The following is a 23,585-nucleotide window of genomic DNA, read 5'->3' on the forward strand; positions in this document are numbered from 1 at the left end:
CTGCAACCATGAAGCAATTAACTTTCGGTTTGGTTAAGGCTTTTGGGTGAGCGAAGGGAGAAGGGAGCAATCGGGACCAAATTAAATAAATGAAATGGATGTCTTCGTTGCGCCACAAACGTACGCCGATAATAACAAAGCTAGTTTCATCGGGCATTTGAGGTCTTTGATTTGGATAAAAGGGAGCGCAGCTAGTCCTCGGCTTATTGCCACGATTGGGGGCAGAAGCTTGTTAAACCAATCCTGCAGTTGTGGTCAGTCAGCGAAACACGGCGTCCCCCGTTGACTCCGCTTGCCGGAAGCCGCAAACGGGAATCACATCACATGACCCCCGGGATGCTACAACCGTCATAAATACACGCCAGTCGTAATCGCATGTCCACGGGGACCCTGGAACCCGTGGTGATAAACAGCCGGTTCTATCCGGCTTGCGCGAACTGGTAGCGGCGGGTACGGGAGGCTCCGCCCACTCCGCCCACCCACTCGGCACGTTTTTAACGATCTTCGCATGCGCGGAGGTGCACACGTTCACATTTGCGAACCGGTAGCGAAGGTAAGTGAATACAACCCCTGCCTGGGACGGTCGTAAATGCGAGGACCGGTCGCAAGCCGCTGTTTTCAACACCACGAATAACTTCTTACGGATGCTAAATGAACGGTTGCAAGTTGAGAGCGACTTTTAATAAACGTTTCCCTTCAGCGTCTCTTCCTGAGTTTGCCGACTGCATCCTGTTGGACAATTGTAGGCATCAGAGGCAAACCCGGCTACCACGTTAATTTACCGTCGCAAGCCTTTGCACGGACAGTTGTTTTCCTCTTTCGACGGCATCCTGGATCGCTTCACCTGGGCTACCAATTTTTTATTCATGCTAACTTCCTTCCTCCCTCCAATTGCACAGAGCAAGTCATGCAGCCCGAGTCCTGGAATTTGGCAAGCTGAGAAACGTGCGCATTTAATATGCGCATGACAAGGCTCTTTAATAATAATGTTTTAAAAAAGCAAGTTACTAGTCCTCAAGAAGAAGGGGGAAAAAAAAAGAATGCAGATGTGTGAAGTTCTAAACGGGGAACCGGGGTGAGGGGGGTGCATTTGACAAGGCGGATAATTTAATCGCCCCCTGCGTTTTCCTGCACTCTCCTAGGTTTGCCCACCGAAGCTGGCATCATTTCATAAACACAGCCAAGGAAACGGTGACACCCTGTATTTCGTGCCTACCTGTTAGGGCAGTTGTAAGCAGAAAGAGAGAGAGAGAGAGAGAGAAAGAGAGGCTGATGGAGGGCACGGCCTAATTTGCAAGCGGTAGGGCAGGGCAGCTTGGCTGAGGTGCCCGATGTCGCACGCCTGCTAAAATTTGGCGTGCAGTTTTGTGACATGACGGGGAAGGCTTGGAGAAGAAAAAAAAAACCTGCCTCACGCCTTACCCCGCTCGCCCAGCATCCCAAAACGCCCGGTGTTTCCTCTGCTGCTCCATAAATCATATCTTGATTTGGTGTTTTTTTTTTAAAAAAAAGGCACCGCCCTTTTTGCTCCGGGGTGTCGAGGTAATTGCAAGGTGCAGGTGTGTTTTTCCTCTCTTCCTTCCTGATGAGCATCTTAGAAGGCCGGTGGCATCCGTCCTGGCAAGGCTGAAAGCTGAGCACCGCATCGCCGGCGTGGAACGAGGTACCCGCTCCAAATCCTGGTGGCAAGGCACATTGGGCGCAAGCAAGGAGACGGGGCTGCAGAAAAATCCCCTTGCAAGCAAGAGATGTAGAAATCCAGCAAGTCAAGGCCAGCCTTTTTTTTTTTTCCTGACACTCTACATTTCTGCTTGCAAGGATTTTGGATATTAATTCTGAATAAGGGCGGGGGGAAAGAGTTGACCTGCTGAGCCCAAACAGGCTGGGATGATGATATTATTTAGGAGCAGTCAGTTAAAAAAAACAAATCAGTGAGACTTATTAGTCCTATTTAGTGATGGGTGCTAGTGGCAACGGCTTCCAAATAGAGTCAAATTAATTCTCTGCAATCCAGTTCTTTAAAATAGGGTGTGCATTTATCTGTCTGTCTGTGTGTGTATGTGGAAGGAGGCGTAGGGAGAATTCGATTTCGGGCATTCATGTAATTTGGTCCTGAAATTCGATCTGGAAGCCTAAATTTAAACCGATGGGATTCCCTTTCCGGTTTTATTGAGTTATTTTTATGGCGGTTTTTGCTTATTTACTTATTTTGGTTGATCAGAAATGGTCTCTGCGGCGGACACCACTTTTTGTCACAACGGCACAAATGTTTCGGAGTTTATTTATTTATTTATTTATTGGTTCGATTTATATATGCCGCCCTTCTCCGGAGACTCAGGGTGGCTTACAATGCTTTTAAGCAATAACCTTCATACTTTTGTATATACCTGCTTACTAGGGCTTTTTGGGGCCCCCAAGCGGTGTTCTTTTTTATACAAAGTCAGCTTATTGCCCCCACAATCCGGGTCCTCATTTTACCTACCTCGGAAGGATGGAAGGTTGAGTCAACCTTGAGCCTGGTGAGAATTGAACTCGCAGTAATTGCAGGCAGCTGGCAGCTAAGTGCTACTTTAACAGCAGTTTAGTCTGCTGCGCCACCAAGGCTCCTTTACATCAACAAGGTTGTGATATAAAGCTGTAATGGTGGGGGGGGGGTTGTTTTAGGGACCCAGATTCCGATGTGCTAATGTCCTAAGGAACAAAACCGGTTTAATTTTTAGTTCTAATTTTCCCCTCCACGTTTTGACGGTTTGGGGATCAATCTATTTGCCCAGCCGATCAATCGATCGATAGCTGGATAGACTGAGGTAGTCCTCGACTTAGAACCACCACCGGGATCGGGGAAAACGTTGTTAAATCAGTCGTTAAAACGAGGCCTCCTGGGACCGCGCGCAATTTTGCAACCCTTTCCTGCTGCCGTCACTAAGCGAATCGCTACAGCGATTACATTACATTACAGAAATGTAATGCATGTAATGCGTGAGACATTACATTGACTTTGTTGGTCGGAAGCCGGCTGGGAAAGTTCGCAAATAACGACCAGGTGGCCTCGGGAGGCTGAGACCCGTCATAAATACCGTACAGGATGTTTGCTCAGTTTTGATCCGGTGACCTTGGGAATGCTGCGGCGGTCGTGAAGTTGCGAAGACCCGGTCCTGAGTCCTAGGAATTAAGAAATGCTTAGGACTTCATAGAAATTTAATAAATAAATAAGTCACTTTTTTTCAGGCTGTGGTAACTTCAAACAGTCACCAAACAAATGGTTGTAAGTCCAGGACTATCTATATATTTATATAAATGGAATAAAGACATCAACAGGAGGTATTCTTGGGGTCCAGTGCAATTCTTTTATTGCACCCCCATTAATAATAGAGGTCATCTAGTCCAACCCTCTGCTCACGCCTGTACTAGGGATTCGAACTGCCAACCTTTCTGATCGACAGGCTCAGTGGCTAAGACGCCTAAATGAGGTGAAACTAAATAGAAGGAATTGAGAAGGGCCAAATTGTGGCTGTGACGGAAGAGAAAATGCATATTGAAAAGATCATTGCCCATGCCCGTTATAATTATTCATTAGTTTTATAGCTCATTTCCTTTTCGGAAATCGAGGCAGCATAAATAATATGCCTTCCTCCTAGGTTTTTTGCTAACAGGACAATCCTGCAAGATAGGCTGGGCCATGTGTGAGAGAGAGAGGGAGGGAGAGAGAGAGGAATAAAAAGAGAGGGAGGGAGGGAAAGAGAGAGGAGAGGGACAGAGGGAGGGAGAGAAGGAGGGAGAGAAGGAGAGGGAAGGAGAGAAAGAGGGAGGGGGAGTGGAGAAGAGAATGGGAAGGAGAGAGGAAGAGAGAGGAGGAGAGAGAGCAGAGGGAGGGGGAGAGAGGGAAGGAGAGAGAGAAGGAGAGAGACAGTGGGAGAGAAGGAAAGAGAGAGGGAGAAGCAAAGGGAGGGAGGGAAGGAGAGAGAGCCAGAGGGAGAGAGGCAGAGAGGGACAGTGGGAAGAAAAGAGAGAGGGGGAGAGGGAAGGAGGGAGAGAGGGAGAGGCAGAGGGAGGGGAGAGAGGGAAGGAGAGAGGGAGAAGCAAAGGGAGGGAGAGAGAGAGAGAGGGAGAGAGGCAGAGGGGGACAGAGTGGGAAGAAAAGAGAGAGGGAGAGAGGGAAGGAGAGAGAGAGAGGGAGAGGCAGATGGAGGAGGAGAGAGAGAAGGAGACGGAAGGAGAGAGAGACAGTGGGAGAGAAGGAAAGAGAGAGGGAGACCCAAAGGGAGGGAGGGAGGGAGGGAGGGAGGGAGAGACAGGGTGGGAGATGCAGAAGGGGACAGAGCGGGAAGGAAAGAGAGAGGGAGAGAGGGAAAGAGAGAGAAGGAGGGAGGGAGAAGAAAAGAGAGGGAGAGAGAGAGAGGGAGATGGGGAGAGGGAGAGGGAGGGGAGGGAGGGAGGGAGAGAGAGAGACAGAGAGGGAGTCGGGACTGGCCCAATATCATCCTGGTTGCAGATTTGCCTTGAAATGCCACTGACTGGTGTGAAATCACAACCTTCTTAAAACAAGCCAGGATCTCTTCATGAACTTAGCCTAAACTTCCGAAATGAAACTACCGTACCCTCAAAAATCTGTGAGCCAAGTTCTCTCTCTCTCAGCTAGGTGTGGGCTGAGAAACCTCTGTATCATTTGCATTTAAATGCAATCTGACTTCATCTCGCATTTTTATCCCGGCGGTACAGTGACGGAAATTATGTTCCCAAACCGGGGCTTGGCACGGCATTGCCACACCGCCCACTTTTGCCCCCCCCAAAATCGAAGCCATACCGTTCGGTTCAGATCTCTGTAGAAATATTAGATATTTTTAGATATTTTTAATTATAAATTGATTTTAGTTGGGGTGTTTTAAATCTTATATTGGGCCAAAACTTGTTTCATTCTTTTAAAATTAATCTTAAATTTTGCACGTGATGTTTTTATTCTCGGCTGTTCACCGCCCTGAGTCCAGTAGGAAAAGGGCGGTATAAAAATCTAATTAAAAAAAAAAAATAGCAACTGGTTCGCGAAAGTAGCGAGCCAAATACGATCTGTGCAATCCAGAGATTTGCAAAGTTCGCAAGTTGCAATGCCCACCAGACAGTCATGCGGAGGAAAGAAAGGGAGAATTTTTTAAAAAATGAACAAAAACCAGATATCCTCCCCTCAACCCAGGAGTCAGCAACCTGCAGCTCTGGAGCCGCATGTGGCTCTTTCACCCCTCTGCTGCGGCTCCCTGTCACTCAAAATATGCATTGCAACTGCCAATGTGTGACACCTGCCAGCCCACAATTTATTGAGTTTTTCAACCTCCGGTAGGCCAACCATGGATAAATCCAAGAAAAGAAAAGTTTTGGAAGAAAACAAAACATTTAATTTAACTACATATGCTAGTTTTGTGGCCGCTCAAGAAATAGGCACAGGAAGGGTTTTTGTGGCTCCCGGAGTTTTCTTTTCTGTGGGGAACGGGTCCAAATGGCTCTTTTGAGTGTTTAAGGTTGCAGACTTCTGCCTTAAAAAAAAGTATTCTTAAAAAAAAAGTAATGAGAAACTGAAATTGACTGATGGGCCAAGGGAATTGACCGACAGCCAAGGAAATTGACTGACTCACCCAAAGGGAATTGACAAGTTTGGTCTTTCCTCTGTGTGAAATCTTGGGGACCGGATTGGCTGTGGGTGGAAAAAAAAAAACGTTGGGAAAAAAAGTCTTGCTTAATTGCCGAGTGTGTCAAGGACATCAAAGGAAACTGAGGATGATCTCTGTGGCTTAGTTTTTGCAGTTTGGAGGTGCCTCCCTCACCTGTTCGAAACCAGCTCGTAAGGGACCGAACTGGGGGAGTAGAAACGTCGTGGGGCTCCAGGTTTCTGTGCCAAGAAACGTACCTGCCTTGGATCCAGCAACCGTCTAGTTTTTGGGCATGGGAAGCAGCAAAGGATTACAGGTTTTCATTTCCTGCATGCTTTTAGGTAAGTCGCACGTTCTGGATTTATGTCTTCGTGATGTCTCCGTTTTTTGAAGCCCAGGCTTTTCAGAACGTGGCACCTTTGAGATGGGTGGACTTCAATTCCCAGAATCCTCTGTCCAGCTTGCTTAAAAGATGGGTGGGCTTCGACTCCCAGAATCCTCCAGCCACCACATTTTAAGATGGGTGGATTTCAACTCCCAGAATCCCCCAGTAAGCATGCTTTAAGATGGGTGGACTTCAGCTCCCAGAATCCCCCAGTAAGCACACTTTAAGACGGGTGGACTTCAGCTCCCAGAATCCCCCAGCCAGCATGGTTCAAGATGGGTGGACTTCAACTCCCAGAATCCTCCATCCAGCTTGCTTTGAGAGGGATTGACTTCAATTCCCAGAATCCCCCCCCCCGTCAGCATGCTTTGAGATGGGTGGACTTCAACTCCCAGAATCCTCCACTCAGTTTGATTCGAGATGGGTGGGCTTCAAACTCCCACACAACCCCAACTAGTATGCTTTAAAAGGGGTGGACTCAACTCCCAGAATTCTTCATCCAGCATCCTGGCTGGGGAATCCTGGGAGTTGAAGTCCTCCCCACACCCTCCCATCTTAAAATGGCGAAGTTTGAAAAACACTGGTTTAATAATTCTTTGATTCCCTTATTTGTTTGCAAACAAAACCTGGAAAGAGGAACAAAAGATTGGAACGGAATGGGGCCAACACCCCCAAATTCCTGTCTTAGGACAAGCAATGCTATATTTTGGGAGAAAGAGGCAGTGTGGAGTAGGGATTAGAGTGCTAGTTTAGAAAGATTTCGTTCCGTTTCCCTTTAATCTCCCTCAAAAGGACTATTATGGTGAATATTGTTATTGTTATTCCAGAACAATTGTGTGCATATCACGATTAACTTTGATGCTTTTTCTCACTGTGAGCTGAGACACGCATAAAATACGGAGAACGTTTTTAGACAGAGAAATTAGGAGTAAATAATTGAGGAATAATAATTGATAGCTGCCCCTATTTTAAGGGATTAGTTATATTCAACCTTCAGCATTTTACTTGAATCTGCTGGGATTCTATATCATAATTTTCTCTGGCACAGCCGTTTCTTTTCTTGATTTCTTTTGTCCTTGGGTAGGTGGAAAAAAAGAAAAGAAAAGCAACTTTCGAACCCTCTTTTCTTCTTTTTTTGAAAAGTTAGGCTTCCCTTAAGTCAAAACCCTCGTGTGTCCGATCATACCCTGTTTCCCCGAAAATAAGACCCAACCGGAAAATAAGTCCTAGCATGATTTTTCAGAATGCTCGTAATATAAACCCTACCCCCAAAATAAGCCCCAGTTAAGATTGTCAGCCAGATGGGTGCATTTAGTACCATATTTCCCCAAAAATAGGACCTAACGAGAAAATAAGCCCTAATGCGTCTTTTGGAGCAAAAATTAATATAAGACCCAGTCTTATTTTGGGGAAAACACGGCACTTGGTCAATAAAGTATATTCTATTCTATTCTATTCTATTCTATTCTATTCTATTCTATTCTATTCTATTCTATTCTATTCTATTCTATTCTATTCCATTCAATTCTAATTCTAATTCTAATTCTAATTCTAATTCTAATTCTATTCTATTCTATTCCATTCAATTCTAATTCTAATTCTAATTCTATTCTATTCTATTCTATTCCATTCCATTCCATTCCATTCAATTCTAATTCTAATTCTAATTCTAATTCTAATTCTAATTTTCTATTCTATTCTATTCTATTCTATTCTATTCTATTCTATTCTATTCTATTCTATTCTATTCCATTCCATTCCATTCCATTCCATTCCATTCCATTCTATTCTATTCTATTCTATTCTATTCTATTCTATTCTCATTTCATTCCATTCCATCTTCTCTTCTCTTCTCTTCTCTTCTCTTCTCTTCTCTTCTCTTCTCCTCTATTCTATACATTTTACTATTCTATTCTATTGTTATTCTTATTTCTATTCCTATTCTTATATTTATTCTATTCTATTCTAATTTCTGTTCCATTCCATTCCATTCCATTCCATTCCATTCCATTCCATTCCATTCCATTCCATTCCATTCTTATTCTTATTCTTATTCTTATTCTTATTCTAATTATCCTGCTAGTTCCTCTTGTTTTCTTGGCAAGTGCCCTCAGTCTTGGCTTTGTTTTCAAGCTCTCTTGCAGCTTCCCAAATTTGTCCCCGTTTACCTTCCCAAGGTCAGCCGAGGTTAGCTAGAATGTTGCCTCATTTCAACAGCTTTCAATTTCGCGATCAGATATGGAAATATTTACCTACTCGTGTTTTTTCTCCCTCTCGAATCTGTCAGAGGTTTATCCTAAAGTCAAAGCTACCAGGTCCGGCTGAGATTCCACCTCGCCGTGTGTAAATCCCTTAAATTGAGTTTTTAAGAATCACGATCGTAAGAACTACGATCCGTTTGCAACCAATGTTCCCGTCCTTGTGAGTGTGTGTGTGTGTGTGTGTGTGTGTGTGTGTGTGAGAGAGACATCAAATCCTGCTGTTGTTGTTGCTGCTGCCTCCTCCAAATTTGCATCCTGGTCTCCGTGATTTTTGTGAAATGGGTGCAATCTAGGCTCGCTTTTTTTTTTTTTTTTTTTTGGCAGATGTTTCATGATCCAACTCGGTTAACATCATCCGTGCTAGAAGGGAGTGGGTTTGCACTGATAATGTTACCTAGTTGGGTCGTGAAACGTTTGGAAGAAAACAACCAAGCTTGGAGAACATTAAAGACCCTGCAATATTCCTCGTCCTCCTTCTCCCCATTCCCTTCTAGCACTGAGGATGTTACCTGGTTGGGTCATGAAACATCTGCAAGAAAACGAGGAGGTCAGAGGGCACCAAGGACCCCACAATCGTCCTCCTCCTCCTCCTCCTCCTCTTAACTCCATCCCCTTCTAGCACGGATGATGTTAACTAGTTGGGTCATGAAACATCTGCAAGAAAACAAGGAAACTCAGAGAGCATTAAGAACCCCACAATTCTCTTCCTCCATCTTCTCGTTTTCCTCCTCCTCCTCCTCCTCCTCCTCCTCCTCCTCCTCCTCCTCCTCCTCCTCCTCCTCCTCCTCTCCACAAGGACCCCTCCTTTCAATCCCGAGCTGCAAATATTCTACTGTGATACCTAGATAAAGCCAAGTAAACAAACCACAAAGAACAAGCGTAGTTCTCCGCATACGGCTAGGCCCTCTGGGAAGCCGCACAGCTTCCTCGCCCGCCACAAAGGAGAAAATGACCGAATTCCTGTAAACAAAGGCTTTGGAAGGGGAGATACTCTGCCATCATCATCTTAATTATTAGACACGGCAGAGAAACGAGTTACGGAGCGATGACTAATGACGGTTGTAAGGCTGGCATTATCTTTATCCTCTGCCGAGATCTCACTTGTTGAAGTCAGGAATGACTAAGCTGAGGAAAACAAACAGATCCGTCACGCTGACAAGCTGAAACCACAATCTCGACAGGCGTGGAGTTTTATCCCTTGGATTGTTTTTTTCTTTTTTAATTTTTTTTTGGAGCAGCAAGATAATTGGCATATTTGGGATGAGGTTTTAATTTTGCTTGGCAAGCCCACAAGCGATTATGGCTTTTAACGGAAAGACGGGATTAAAAAATAATAATAAATAACCAACCTGGCCTCGTTTCAAAAGCCTTGAAGGTATTTGATCAAGATTGTATGGATGGTGAGAAGAGCCGTCTTTTTATCGAGCAAAAGGAAGGAATATTTGGGGGAGAGAGAGAAGGGGGGGAAAAAAGGGAGACTCTTAAAAGCGATGCGTAAACAGCCAGCAAAATTTGACCCTCTCCAGATAGAAGAGAATCTCTCACACACAAACAAACACCAATCAATTTTTTAGGGAACTTTCAGAGATGTCCAGCAAGGGGTTATAAAATAGGTAAGAAGTCAAATCAAGAGATTGTAAGGCAAAGTGCAATTATAAAACCAAGGCATGCTTAAGAAAAAGAGCAGCTGAAGGGAAAAGATGGAAGAAACCAGACTTCCCAATTGCTCCTTGCCAAGAATTGCAGCCATCCGGATGCCTTCTTCTCCATCGCTGCTGGATCGTCCAAAGACTGTGGAAATTAATCAAGGACAGAAGCAACCTAAATCTAAGGAGTAACTTCTTAACAGTGAGAACAATTAACCAGCGGAACAACTTGCCTCTAGAAGTTGTGGGTGCTCCATCACTGGAGGTTTTTAAGAAGAGACTGGGCAACCGCTTGTCTGAAACGGAAATGGTATCCTGCTTGAGCAGGAGGTTGGACTAGAAGACTCCAAGGTCCCTTCCAACGATGATGATGATGATGATGATGGACTTTACAATGTCTGACTCTAAATAAATCAGATCTGTACAGCTTCAAGTATACCTGGCTGGGGCTTGAAGGAACATTCATTGAAAATGTACATATAAATAACCAGCTTTGGCAGCAAAATCAGCAGTTTGTCGGTGAGAAAAAAAGAGCCCGTCCATTCAGCACACCATCAGGAGGAAGGAGGGGGATGCAGGGATTTTTGCTACCGGTTCTCCGAACCACCCACCGCCATCGCTACCGGATCAGACGATCCGGTCCGAACCGGGAGCATTTCACCCCTGAGTTGAAGTCCTCCAAGTTTAAAGTTGCCAAGGTTGGAGACCCCTGCTTTGGAGAATAGCTTGAACCCTGTCCTGTTTGTGGCAGCTCCAAAGTCTGATACTTTGTGATAGGTGTTCACACAGCTTGCTGAGCGACACACCAACTCAAATGGCTTCGCACAACCCACAATGCTGCAGTGGAATGTGTGATGACCTTTATAGACACACCAGGAGCAAAAAAAATAAAATAAAAAATTGACGCTTCATTCAGACAAGGTAGCGACGTTTTCAGCCTCACCCAGTAAACAGGAATGCAACCTACCGTGTTTCCCCGAAAATAAGACCCTGTCTTATATTTTTTTTTTTTTTTGGAACCCTGAAATAAGCGCTTGGCCTTATTGCCATGCGCTCAAAAGCCCGATTGGGCTTATTATCAGCGGAATATCTTATTTTGGGGGAAACAGGATCGTTTAGGCAGGTTTGTTCCTTTTTTGAGTATTCCGATGTGCAGTTGGATGCCCCCAAACCCAAAGTCGGGATGTAGACCTCCACTTTCAACCGTAGTCCCATAGACAATGACGGTCGTAAGTCGAATCGGATCAAGTGAAGACAGTCGTGTTGGGGACGCAACTTGATTTTTGGAAGGGATTTCGTAGTGAGGTGTGATTTGCAACATTGGGCGTCTTCCTTTTTTTTTTTTCTCCAGGGGCAGGTCTTGCTGTGAGGATTAACGAAGATGGGCATAAAATCATCTATTTGCCTAAAGGGGAGTCGGTGAAATTGGGGTGCCCCTTTTCTTCAGACCCTGAAGATAACACCCCGGATAATGACTGGGACATTCAGTGGAAGCAGGTGAAACCTGGATCACATCCCCAGTACAACCCGGTAAGTCGGAGATTTTATCCTTTTTAAAAGTCCTTCCGTAATTGTGGTGTAGCAGTGTAGTGGTGTAGGTCTAAGCAGGGGGTTGGACTAGAAGACCTCCAAGGTCCCTTCTAACTCTGTTATCATTCTATTATTCTAATTGTAATCCATATCATTATTAATAGAATACAGGTAATCCTTCTCTTACCACCATTCGTTTAGTGCAGGGGTCTGCAAACTTAAATACTCAAAGAGTCATTTGGACCTCTTTCCCACAGAAAAGAAAACACCGGGAGCCACAAAAACCCTTCCCGTGCCTGACTATTTCTTGAGCGGCCACAAAGCTAGTAGTTGAATAAAATGTTCCGTTTTCTTCTGAAACTTTTCTTTTCTTGGGATTTATCCATGGTTGGCCTACCGGGGGTTGAAAAGCTCAATAAATTGCGTGCCGGCGGGTGTCGCATATTGGCAGTTGCGATGCATATTTTGAGTGACAAGGAGCCGCAGCAGAGGGGTGAAAGAGCCACATGCGGCTCCAGAGCCGCAAGGTTGCTGACTCCTGCCCTACACCACTTCTGACAGATGGCAGTCCAGTTGATGGGGAAGCTAGATTCACTTCACAACCGTAAAACCATAAACCTGGCAAAACTTATTTAACGACTGTCTTGCTTGGCGACGGAAATTTTGGAGTCGGCTGTGGTCGTAAGGCGAGGACTACCTGTATAAAATAATATGGACTCGTAACTAAGCCCTCCAGAGTCGTTGGATAGAGCGATGGACGGCACAATTTAATACATTAAATAAAATAAAATTATAGGCCACGGCAGGCTTCGTATCTCTTGTTCCAAAAAAAAAGGGGGAAAAAATGTCCCACAGGCTTTGAATTGTTCCTGCTAATGATTCGGAAATATGGTGATTCTCTGGTTTGGGTGAGATAAGCAAGAGATCGAGGCGAAGAGTCTACACACCCGTGTCCTCTTTTTTAAAAATAAATTAAAAAAAAAGCGCAAAGATAGGGAAGATAGGAAAATGTAACATTTCCAGCCTCTTCTCCTTGGCATCTGGCAATCTGCAATTTCAATTAGATAATTATCGTTTCGGGGTTTGCGATAAACAGGGGTGGACTACGAGCTGTCTCAATCCTGGGGAATTCGTCTGGAAACACCTTAGCTGCTGAAAGCTTAATCAGGCATTACCAGTTGCCTGGAATTTCTTTTTTGACTCATGAGGACTAGGGACTTGGTTCTTGCGCGCCTCGGCACCAAACGCACCCAGCACTCTGCCTTTCCTTTCGCCATACACCGGAACAACTAGACACAAGGACAGTTTTTTTCCCCCGCATGCCATCACTCTGCTAAACAACTAATTCCCACAACACTGTCAAGCTATTTACTAAGACTGTATTACTATTATTATTCTCATCCTTTCTATTGCCTTTCCTCCCTCCCTCATTTCCCCTTCCTTCCTTCCTTCCTTCCTTCCTTCCTTCCTTCCTTCCTTCCTTCCTTCCTTCCTTCCTTCTTCTGGCTATAATTATGTTGCTTTTATCTTTACAGTTATATTGTTTTATTTAGTTTTCTAGTATGATTTTGATTGTTTATTTAGTATCCTATGACTATCACTAAGTGTTGTATCTTATGATTCTTGATGAATGCATTTTTTATGTACACTGAGAGCGTATGCACCAAAGACAAATTCCTTGTGTGTCCAGTCATACTTGGCCAATAAAGAATTCTATTCTATTCTATTCTATTCTATTCTATTCTATTCTATTCTATTCTATTCTATTCTATTCTATTCTATTCTATTCTATTCTACTCTACTCTACTCTACTCTACTCTACTCTACTCTACTCTATTCTCTCTCCATTTTTCCTTCCTTCCTTCCTTCCTTCCTTCCTTCCTTCCTTCCTTCCTTCCTTCCTTCCTTCCTTCTTATGGCTATAATTATGTTGCTTTTATCTTTACAGTTATATTGTTTTATTTAGTTTTCTAGTATGATTTTGATTGCTTACTTAGTATCCTATGACTATCACTAAGTGTTGTATCTTATGATCCTTGATGAATGTATTTTTTATGTATACTGAGAGCGTATGCACCGAAGACAAATTCCTTGTGTGTCCAATCACACTTGGCCAATAAAGAATTCTATTCTATTCTATTCTATTCTATTCTATTCTATTCTATTCTATTCTACTCTATTCTACTCTACTCTACTCTACTCTACTCTACTCTACTCTACTCTACTCTACTCTACTCTACTCTATTTTCTCTCCATTTTTCCTTCCTTCCTTCCTTCCTTCCTTCCTTCCTTCCTTCCTTCCTTCTTCTCTGCCATCATTCTCCTAAACAACTAATTCCCACAACACTATCAAGCTATTTACTATGACTGTATTACTATTATTCTTCTCATCCTTCCTATTACCTATCTCCTTTTCTACTTATGATTATAACCTTGTTGCTTGTATCTTTATGATTATATTGTATTTATTTAGTTTCCTAGTGTGATTTTGATTGCTAATTTAGTATCCTACGACTATCGCTCAGTGTTGTGTCTTACGATCCTTGATGAATGTATTTTTTATGTACACCGAGAGCTTATGCACCGAAGACAAATTCCTTGTGTGTCCAATCACACGTGGCCAATGAAGAATTCTATTTTCTATTCTCTCCTCTGGTTTTATCGCCAGCTCCTGGGTTATCACGACCACCGAATCATCTACCCGGGACCCCCTGATCTCCAGAAACGTGTGGGGTTCATCTCCTCCGACCCCAGCCTCTACGACGCCTCCATGCAACTCCGGGATCTGCAGATGAGCGATTCCGCCACGTACGAATGCACGGTGAAGAAGACCACGGAAGCAACACGCAAAGTTACCATCACGGTTCAAGGTAAGAAGAGAATAGAAGAATAGAATAGAAATAGAAGAAATAGAAGAAATAGGAATAGGAATAGGAATAGGAATAGGAATAGGAATAGGAATAGGAATAGAATAGAATAGAATAGAATAGAATAGAATAGAATAGAATAGAATAGAATAGAATAGAAATAGAAATAGAAATAGAAATAGAAATAGAAATAGAAGGAATAGAAGGAATAGGAATAGAATAGAATAGAATAGAATAGAATAGAATAGAATAGAATAGAATAGAATAGAATAGAATAGAATATGAAACGGAATGTGGCCTAGTCGGAATGTGGCCTAGTCAGCCTCCTGCACCTCTTTGCCCTCCCTGGGCTCCGGAGGCTTTTCTTGAGCCTCCGGGAGGGCGAAAACGGCCTCCCCAGGTTCCGGAGGCCCTCTGGTGGCCAGAAACAGGCACTTTTCCAGCCTTCCCGAACTTCCGGTAGGCTTGTTTTTCACCCTCCCCGAGCCTCCATACACGCCCTGCACTTACCTGCATCCAAAACGGGCCGCGTGGGGACTCCTGGGAGGGGCGGGGTGGGGTGGGCGGGGACAGCCAGGAGTGGGATTTGGGGGTTCTCTGAACTGCACAGAATCTTTGCTAGAGGTTCTCTCGAACCCCTGCGAACCCCCAGCAGCTCACCCCTGGGCGGCAGCCATATTTATTAGGGGGTCGTAAAACCCCAAATTAGGAAAAAAAAAAATACTGATTTATTTTGTCTTCTTGACCTACCCAGAAAAACCAGCCCTTCCTCGCTGTTGGATCATTGGCGAGATCGCCTACGGGGAAGATATCACTCTTCGTTGCTTCACTTCCACGGGGACCCCGCCGCTCAGCTACCACTGGTCCATGGCCAGTGGCAATTACCACGATTGGATGCCCTCAGCCAGTGAGTATCAGCCTTCCTGCAGCTGCAGCTGCACCTTGGGGTGGTTGGAAAAAAAAAGAAGGAGAAATAAGGTGGGAAGATAGACATCCATCTTATGGAACTCCCGGCCACTAGATAGAAAAACCTTAGCACAGCTGGGATACGGCATCCAGTTTTGGTCATCACATTACAAAAAAGATGTCAAAGCTGGCTCTAGGAGAGTGTTTCTCAACCGTGGCAGCTTTAAGAGGGGTGGGCTTCAACTCCCAGAATTCCCCAGCCAGCATGCTTTAAGAGGGGTGAACTTCAACTCCCAGAATCCCCCAGCCAGCATGCTTTAAGAGGGGTGGACTTCCACTCCCAGAATTCCCCAGACAGCATGCTTTAAGATGGGTGCATTTCAACTCCCAGAATCCCCCAGCCAGCATGCTTTAAGATGGGGGACTTCATCTCCCAGAATCCCCCAGACAGCATGCTTTAAGATGGGTGCATTTCAACTCCCAGAATCCCCCAGCCAGCATGCTTTAAGATGGGGGACTTCATCTCCCAGATTCCCCCAGCCAGCATGCTTTAAGATGGGTGGACTTCCACTCCCAGAATCCCCAGCCAGCATGCTTTAAGATGGGTGGACTTCCACTCCCAGAATCCCCCAGCCAGCATGCTTTAAGATGGGTGGACTTCTACTCCCAGAATTCCCCAGCCAGCATGCTTTAAGAGGGGTGGACTTCAACTCCCAGAATCCCCCAGCCAGCATGCTATAAAATGGGCAGGCTTCAACTCCCAGAATCCCCCAGCCAGCATGCTATAAAATGGGCAGGCTTCAACTCCCAGAATCCCCCAGCCAGCATGCTTTAAGACGGGTGGACTTCAACTCCCAGAATCCCCCAGCCAGCACAAACACTCTGCACATGGATGGAAATCTATTGGTACATGCTCAGGAGCTGTGCTTTAATGCCAAGATATTAAAAAAAAAAAAAAAAAAACCAAACCAGATCCAGCCTCTTGTGGTTCCCGCAACCTTGTAAAACTCTTGTCTCTCTCTCTCCTCCAGGTGTCATTCCAGGGGATCTCCAGATCCGTGATCTGTGCGATGACCACGTGGGGACCTACCAATGCAGCGTGGGCAACAACGTGGGCGTGGCTTATTGCTCGGTGGAAATTCAGTTCGGAGGAGGTAAGGCGAAGTCGGGATGCGGAAAACTGGCAAATTCAAAGCGGTTGGAGATTGGAGATTGGAGGCACAACCGGCTCAAAAGTTCCTCCATTTACAACCCTTCGTTTAGTGACCGTTGGAAGTTACGATGCGGCGGCCCGGAAAAAAATAAGCGACTTAGGACAGGGGTTTTCACACATACGACCGTTTTGCAGCCTTCCCCTTTGGTCGCATGGTCAAAATTTGGAACGCTGGACAACTGACTCGTATTTATGACGATCGAAAGCGTGCCGGTGTTCAGCCTTTTTAACCTCCCGATGAGCCAAGTCGATAGGGAAAAGCCAGATTGGCGTAAGGATCGCAGGATTCGTTTAACGACGGGTGCGGTTTGCTTAGGGGGAGGAGGAAAGGGCACTTAACAATTGCCTTTGCATGGAAATTCGGGGCTCTGTTGTGGTCGTAAGTCGAGGACTTTTAACTCCCAGAATTCCCCAGCCAGCTCTATAACTGAAGTCCCCCCAACATTTTGAAGCTGAATAATAAATTTATTTATTTATTTATTTATTTTATTTCTATACCGCCCTTCTCCCGAAGGACTCAGGGCGGTGTACAGCCTGATTAAAATCTGGCTTCTCATGAGTTTTTGACCACAATGGAGCCCATAAATATCTGTCGTTAAGTGAGACGGTGAAGGGAGGTTGTTTGCCCCATTTTACGACTTTTTTGGCCACGGACGTTAAGCAAATCACCCGCTGCGGTTCAGGGTTGTGAAGTGAGTCTGGCTTCCCTATGGACTTTTGCCGGTCGCAAACGCGGATCCCAGGACCCCCGAGCCGTCATAAATACGAGTTCACTTGCCCGGGTTTTGAATTGGATGCCTGCAAGCGTGAAAACCGGTCCTAAGTTCCCCCTTTTTTCAAGGCCGCTGCGGCTTCGAACGACACCCCCCCTCCCCTAAGCGACCGGTTGTTGGTCACAAAGTCCCTGTAAGTCGTCCTACCTCGCAGGGTGGTTGTGGCCGCCAAGGGCTCCCGAAGCCCATGTTGCACTGCTTGCCTTTTGCCGCAGGTTGGAGCAGAGGCTGGATCATCGCGGGCTCCATCATCATCGCCCTGCTGACCATGGCCATCATCATCGGGGGCGTCATTTGGTGCTGCTGGTGCTGTTGGGGCAAAGGCGGCGGAGGCTGCTGTGGGGACCAGTGCCCCAGTTGCTACTGCGGGAAGGAGTATTGCTGGGACTGTTGCTGTAGCTACGGCTCCGAGACCCCCGAGAAGCATCAGCAGTACTCCCAGACCAAGGCCAGCGACATCTGGTGAGCCCCTCGACCCCCGGGGAAGGGGGGAGGGGCACGGGGGGCACCCAAGAGCCCCCGGGGGCCGGCAGAGATCTCGTCTTCTAGTCTACACTGGACCGAAAGCTCTCTTCCAAGGGTCCAGATCCTTCCTTCTCTTTCTCTCCTTCCTTCCTTCTTTCTCTTTCCTTCCTTCCTTCCTTCCCTCCTTCTTTCTTTTCTTCCTTTTTTCTTTCCTTCTTTGTCCTTCCTTCTTTCTCTTCCTTCCTCTCCCTTCCTTCCTTCCTTCTTTCCTCCCTCATTTCCTCTTTCTCTTCCTTCCCAACTCCTTCCTTCTCTTTCTCTCCTTCCCCCCCTTCCTTCTTTTTCTCCTCCCTTCCTTCTTTTCTTCCTTCTTTCTTCCCTCCCTCATTTCCTCTTTCTCTTCCTTCCCAACTCCTCCCTTCTCTTTCTCTCCTTCCCCTCCTTCCTTCTTTTTCTCCTCCCTTCCTTATTTCCTTCCTTCCTTCTTTCCTCCCTCCCTCAGTCCCTCTTTCCCTTCCTTCCTAATTCCTCCCTTCTCTTTCTCTCCTTCCCCTCCTTCCTTCTTTTTCTCCTCCCTTCCTTCTTTTCTTCCTTCTTTCCTCCCTCCCTCGTTTCCACTTTCCCTTCCTTCCTAATTCCTCCCTTCTCTTTCTCTCCTTCCCCTCCTTCCTTCTTTTTCTCCTCCCTTCCTTATTTTATTTCTTCCTTCTTTCCTCCCTCCCTCATTTCCTCCTTTCCTTCCTTCCCAATTCCTTTTCTTTCTCTCCTTCCCCTCCTTCCTTCTTTTTCTCCTCCCTTCCTTATTTCCTTCCTTCTTTCTTCCCTCGTTTCCTCTTCCTTCCCAATTCCTCCTTCCATCCTTCCTTCTTTTTCCTTCCTTCGTCCCTTCCTCCCTCATTTCCTCCTTCCTTCCCAATTCCTCCCTTCTCTTTCTCTCCTTCCCCTCCTTCCTTCTTTTTCTCCTCCCTTCCTTATTTCCTTCCTTCTTTCCTCCCTCGTTTCCTCTTCCTTCCCAATTCCTCCTTCCATCCTTCCTTCTTTTTCCTTCCTTCGTCCCTTCCTCCCTCATTTCCTCCTTCCTTCCCAATTCCTTCCTTCATCCCTCCCTCCCTCCCTTCCTCTTCCCTCTTTTCTTCCTTCCTTTCCCCCCCCCCCCCCCTCCATTTTTTTTTCCTCTCCATCAACTCAATTCCCTTTGGGAAGCCTTTCGGAGCTCACTTTCTGGGTGTCTTGCCGATGGGAGTTGTAGTCCTTTTTTGTGGGGGGACAGGCTGAAAACGATTTAAGAGTCACCCCCAGTGTGAGCTACAGCCTCACACCGGTCTTAACCAAGCACAAAACCTCCACGCAGAGAGACATCCTGCTCTGGCTTAACAAAGGAACTCATTCAGATCCCAAGCCAAGATGGGAAATCTTTTTTAAGGACCCACTTCGATCGAGTCGAGCATATTTCCACAACGTGTCCAGCTTGGACAAAACATTCCTTTTTTCCTCCGCTTTTTAACACCAGCCCAGCTCCCAACTTTTCTGTTAGGAGGAGAACTTCCAAAGCCATGGAGGAATGGAGAAATATTACAGTCCCAGGGAGAAATTAACAACAGGAATGAATAATATTAATTATCCGGAGAGACTTTGGTTTAAAAAAAAAAAAAAAAAAAGGAAAAACATCCCTGGTGATTGGCGTGAAAGGAATGAGGGACGCACGTGTGCAAATAGTCTAACTAGGAGAGGGTAGAATAAACAGGTGAATAATAAAAGCCATTAACTTGACGTGGCCTGCAGGCATGGAAAAGAGCAAAACGTATATTCTTAAATCACGATTCGTGCTTCACAGTTTCCTCCAAACTCTTGCAGGCTCCAGAAATTAAATTAGCGAAATTAAATTTCCTTCTCCCGAGAGGTTATAATGGGTACTTGGCAAGATAATTATTTTTTTTCCCGCAGTGATGGATGTGATCACTGCACAAATGCGTAGGTTGACCTGGGGAACGACCTTTCCCCTGCCTTTAAAGTTGTGTCACTTCCAGCACCAGAAGGCAACGAAGGAGGTTGCTTCGGAGCAAAGGTGAGGATTAAGGAGGAGCTGTGGAACTCACTGCCTCATGAGGTGGTGAAAAAGCCTGGGAGACCAGCTAGGTGGAATCAAAATTCGATCCAAATAGGGTGCTTTTTATATTCTAAAAGACTCACGCTGACTTTGTTAGTTCAGTTTATATCCTGAACTTCTTTTCTAAGAACAAATAGAATAGAATAACAGAGTTGGAAGGGACCTTGGAGGTCTTCTAGTCCAACCCCCTGCTTAGGCAGGAAACCTGGAAATAAACTGGTTCCAGCACCACTTTTCTCCTGCCGTGAGGTAGGAGAGAAAAGGGAAGGGCAGGGGAGGGGGGAAAGAAAGAAAGAAAGAAAGAAAGAAAGAAAGAAAGAAAGAAAGAAAGAAAGAAAGAAAGAAAGAAAGAAAGAAAGAAAGAAAGAAAGAAAACTGAGGGAGGGAGGGAGGGAGGGACGGAAGAAAGGAAGGAAGGAAGGAAGGAAGGAAGGAAGGAAGGAAGGAAGGAAGGAAGGAAGGAATCTGTGTCTCCCTGATCCTAATTCAGTCCATAACTATTATAGAAAGCTTTGCACCTTGTTGCAAAAAGAGGAAATGGTAGATTTGTTGATTTCGTTGCTATTTCCGAAAATTATTTCCGTCTTCTCCATCCCAGACAGGTGGGGCACGAAGCCAGTTCTGGCACCTGCAAAATAGCTAGCAGCCAGCAGATGCTGAGCTAGCATTTCCCCCACCCCATCAGCCCCACCCCAAAACCCCAGACGTTTTGGGGAAGTAACCCTTAGGGGGTCCCAGAAATAACCTCCAAGAGAAAAGTCGGTGGGTATAGAGAGACCAAATAGCAGTTAGAGGATGGGGTGGGAGAGAGACAGGGAGACCAAGGTATGTAATGGAGCACCCTGAAAAGAGGCAGGAACCCCCTGGTTGGAACTGGAGGATATTCTAGATTTATACCCTGTTTCCCCGAAAATAAGACATCCCCTGATAATAAGCCCAATCAGGCTTTTGAGTGCCTGTGCTAAAATAAGCCTCCCCCCCTGAAAATAAGCCCTTCCCAAAGATATTTAAACGCAGAACTGGAAATCAGGTAAGACAGCAAGAGGAGCCCCGTCTCACTTTGCGCTCCCCAAAATAATAAGGCCTCCCCGAAAATAAGGCCGAGGGCTTATTTCGGGGTTCAAAAAAATATAAGTCAGGGTTTTATTTTCGGGGAAACACGGTAATGTTTTGTGGCAGTTCCCACATGCTCTTGGCACGCTCCTGCTCCTGTTGCAGCTCCTCTCTCTTTCTCGACTGAAAATTATCCCCTTTTTCTGTAGCTTTGCTCTCCCTCGACTGACCATGTTCCTTTCGCTTCTTGGAATAATCACGGTGCTTTCTCTTTCTGGATTGATCGTGATTGTTTTTCTCTCTGGATTGACTATAGTCCTTTCCTTCCCTGCTGGATTGACTATGGTCCTTTCTCTCCCTGCTGGATTGACTATGGTCCTTTCTCTCCCTGCTGGATTGACTATGGTCCTTTCTCTCCCTGCTGGATTGACTATGGTCCTTTCTCTCCCTGCTGGATTGACTATGGTCCTTTCTCTCCCTGCTGGATTGACTATAGTCCTTTCTCTCCCTGCTGGATTGACTATGGTCCTTTCTCTCCCTGCTGGATTGACTATTGTCCTTTCTCTCCCTGCTGGATTGACTATGGTCCTTTCTCTCCCTGCTGGATTGACTATGGTCCTTTCTCTCCCTGCTGGATTGACTATGGTCCTTTCTCTCCCTGCTGGATTGACTATGGTCCTTTCCTTCCCTGCTGGATTGACTATGGTCCTTTCCTTCCCTGCTGGATTGACTATGGTCCTTTCCTTCCCTGCTGGATTGACTATGGTCCTTTCTCTCCCTGCTGGATTGACTATGGTCCTTTCTCTCCCTGCTGGATTGACTATGGTCCTTTCTCTCCCTGCTGGATTGACTATGGTCCTTTTTCTCCCTGCTGGATTGACTATGGTCCTTTTTCTCCCTGCTGGATTGACTATGGTCCTTTCTCTCCCTGCTGGATTGACCATGTTCCTTTCTCTCCCTGGAGTAACCGTGGGCCTTCCACCTCCTGGATTGTCCAGGGTCCTTTCCCTCCCTCCCTCGACTGACCGATCACCCCTTTCTCTGCCCGTTTCTCTCCCTGCACTGACCACGCTCCTTCCCGCTCCAGTGTGGATGCTGAAGCCCCTCACAGCCGACCCTGCAGCCAGGCCATCAGTCGCGCCAGCAGCCTTCACTCCTTGCTGGGCTATCAAACGAAGGGCATCCCGTACTCTCAAGGCCGCAAGTACACCCCTCCCATCGTCCAAGTCAAGATGAGCTCACCTCCGGACAGTGACGTCAGCGTGGTCCTGCCTCTCGAAATCCCTTCGCCCCCCGATTCGGAACAAGGGGAGATCTCCGAGCCTTACTACCCCCCCAAAGGGAGCACCATGTACCCCGACCCCGACCCCTGCTGCGAACCCATCAAAGTCGATAACATCAAAGGCTCCCGATCCCAAATCTACTGCGATCCGCACAATTACACCTCGGCTTGCTCGGATCCCACCGGTCTTCGTTGGAAAGATGGAAACAGCCGTCAGTATAAGGGTGCGGTGGTTATGATGCGCTCTTCCAGCCGGGATGGTCTTTTGATATGAAACGGGAGACGGGGGTGGTCGTAGGATGGATTAGGGATGGGAGAGAGAGAGAGAGAGAGAAAAAAAAGGGGAAGTGGAGCAAGGAGGACCACCTGTTCTTCTCCATCCAGACCTCTCCATCCCACGAACCAGGAGGCAGGCCAAAGTCTTCGCTCTTTAAGGGTGGGGATTTCTTTTCCACGCCCAAAAAGGCGGTAGATTTGGCCTGCCGAAACCAGAATCCTTAAAACGTCGTCCTAATTTTCCCATTTATTTCCCGACTCCGATGCTCCCGAAGGAATGCGCCAGCCTGCTAAAGAAGAAAACAAACAAACAAACAAACAAACCAGATCCTTCTGGGCAGTCTTGGCAACATTAGAACAGAATCACAGAATTGGAAGGGACCTCGGAAGGTCTTCTAGTCCAACCCCACTCTGTTCAAGCAAGAGACCTGCCTGTACCATTCCAGATGAACAATCATCCAGTCTCTTCTTAGAAACACTCCCTGGATGGAAGCATCCCACCACTTCTGAAGGGAAGCCGTTCCACTGATCGGTTGCGTTCTTCTTCCAGATCGTTTTGATCCGGTGTGATTTGGGGGGGGGAATCCAACAAGTTTGCAACCCTTTAAACATGCACAGAAGACTGAGGTCGGGCACGGGGGAAGGAAAAATCAGGAGTGATGTTTAAAGCTCTTGCAATCAATTGAGGATTGGTTGCAAGAGCTGGATCTTGCGTGAAAATACAACCGGCGTGATTTTTATCCGTGTTTACTCCACAGTAAGCCTGCATGAAATATTTACTTAATCCGAGCAAAGGCTGCCCCGATTTAAACAGCCCATTCACGTTGGATTCCTACCTGCTTGGCGCACACCCCTAAGGAGAGAAAGTTTTTTCCCTTGCAAAAGCTAGGGGGGAAAAAATTGCATTTATTTGCTTTTTTAACCAAAAGGCCTGTGTTTTTCTCGTAAAAGAGACAAATTCCGAACGAGGAAAACCCTCCTTGCCTCAAGGCAACCCACAAGCATTCAGAGAAGATCTGAGCACGAGAGAAACATAAGTTACCGTACGTTAAATGCACCGGTCGTTCGAGAGCAAGATTCGGCTGGCTCTCTTTAGCAACATTTTTTTTTTTTAAGAAAAAAGAAAAAGACTTTTTGTAAAAAGAAAAAAAACAACAACAACAATAGCAGGCGTGGAAAACA

At 46.0% G+C, this 23,585-nt stretch overlaps 1 protein-coding gene across 1 annotated transcript; it reads left to right on the forward strand.

Annotated features, from left to right (window-relative positions):
- The first annotated feature begins 5,064 nt into the window (after positions 1–5,064).
- On the forward strand, positions 5,065–22,401 carry LOC139322363 (V-set and immunoglobulin domain-containing protein 8-like). The gene is made up of 8 exons (XM_070951463.1): positions 5,065–5,116; positions 5,785–5,980; positions 11,283–11,461; positions 14,130–14,331; positions 15,083–15,235; positions 16,266–16,388; positions 17,436–17,682; positions 21,933–22,401. The coding sequence occupies exons 2-8, from the start codon at positions 5,932–5,934 to the stop codon at positions 22,399–22,401; spliced, it is 1,422 nt and encodes a 473-aa protein (XP_070807564.1). The 5' UTR covers positions 5,065–5,116; positions 5,785–5,931.
- Positions 22,402–23,585: the final 1,184 nt, after the last annotated feature.

Source organism: Pituophis catenifer, unplaced genomic scaffold (assembly GCF_029215685.1).
Source record: "Pituophis catenifer annectens isolate HBS135680 unplaced genomic scaffold, rPitCat1.0.hap2 SCAF_10, whole genome shotgun sequence".
NCBI classification, from domain to species: Eukaryota; Metazoa; Chordata; class Lepidosauria; order Squamata; family Colubridae; genus Pituophis; species Pituophis catenifer.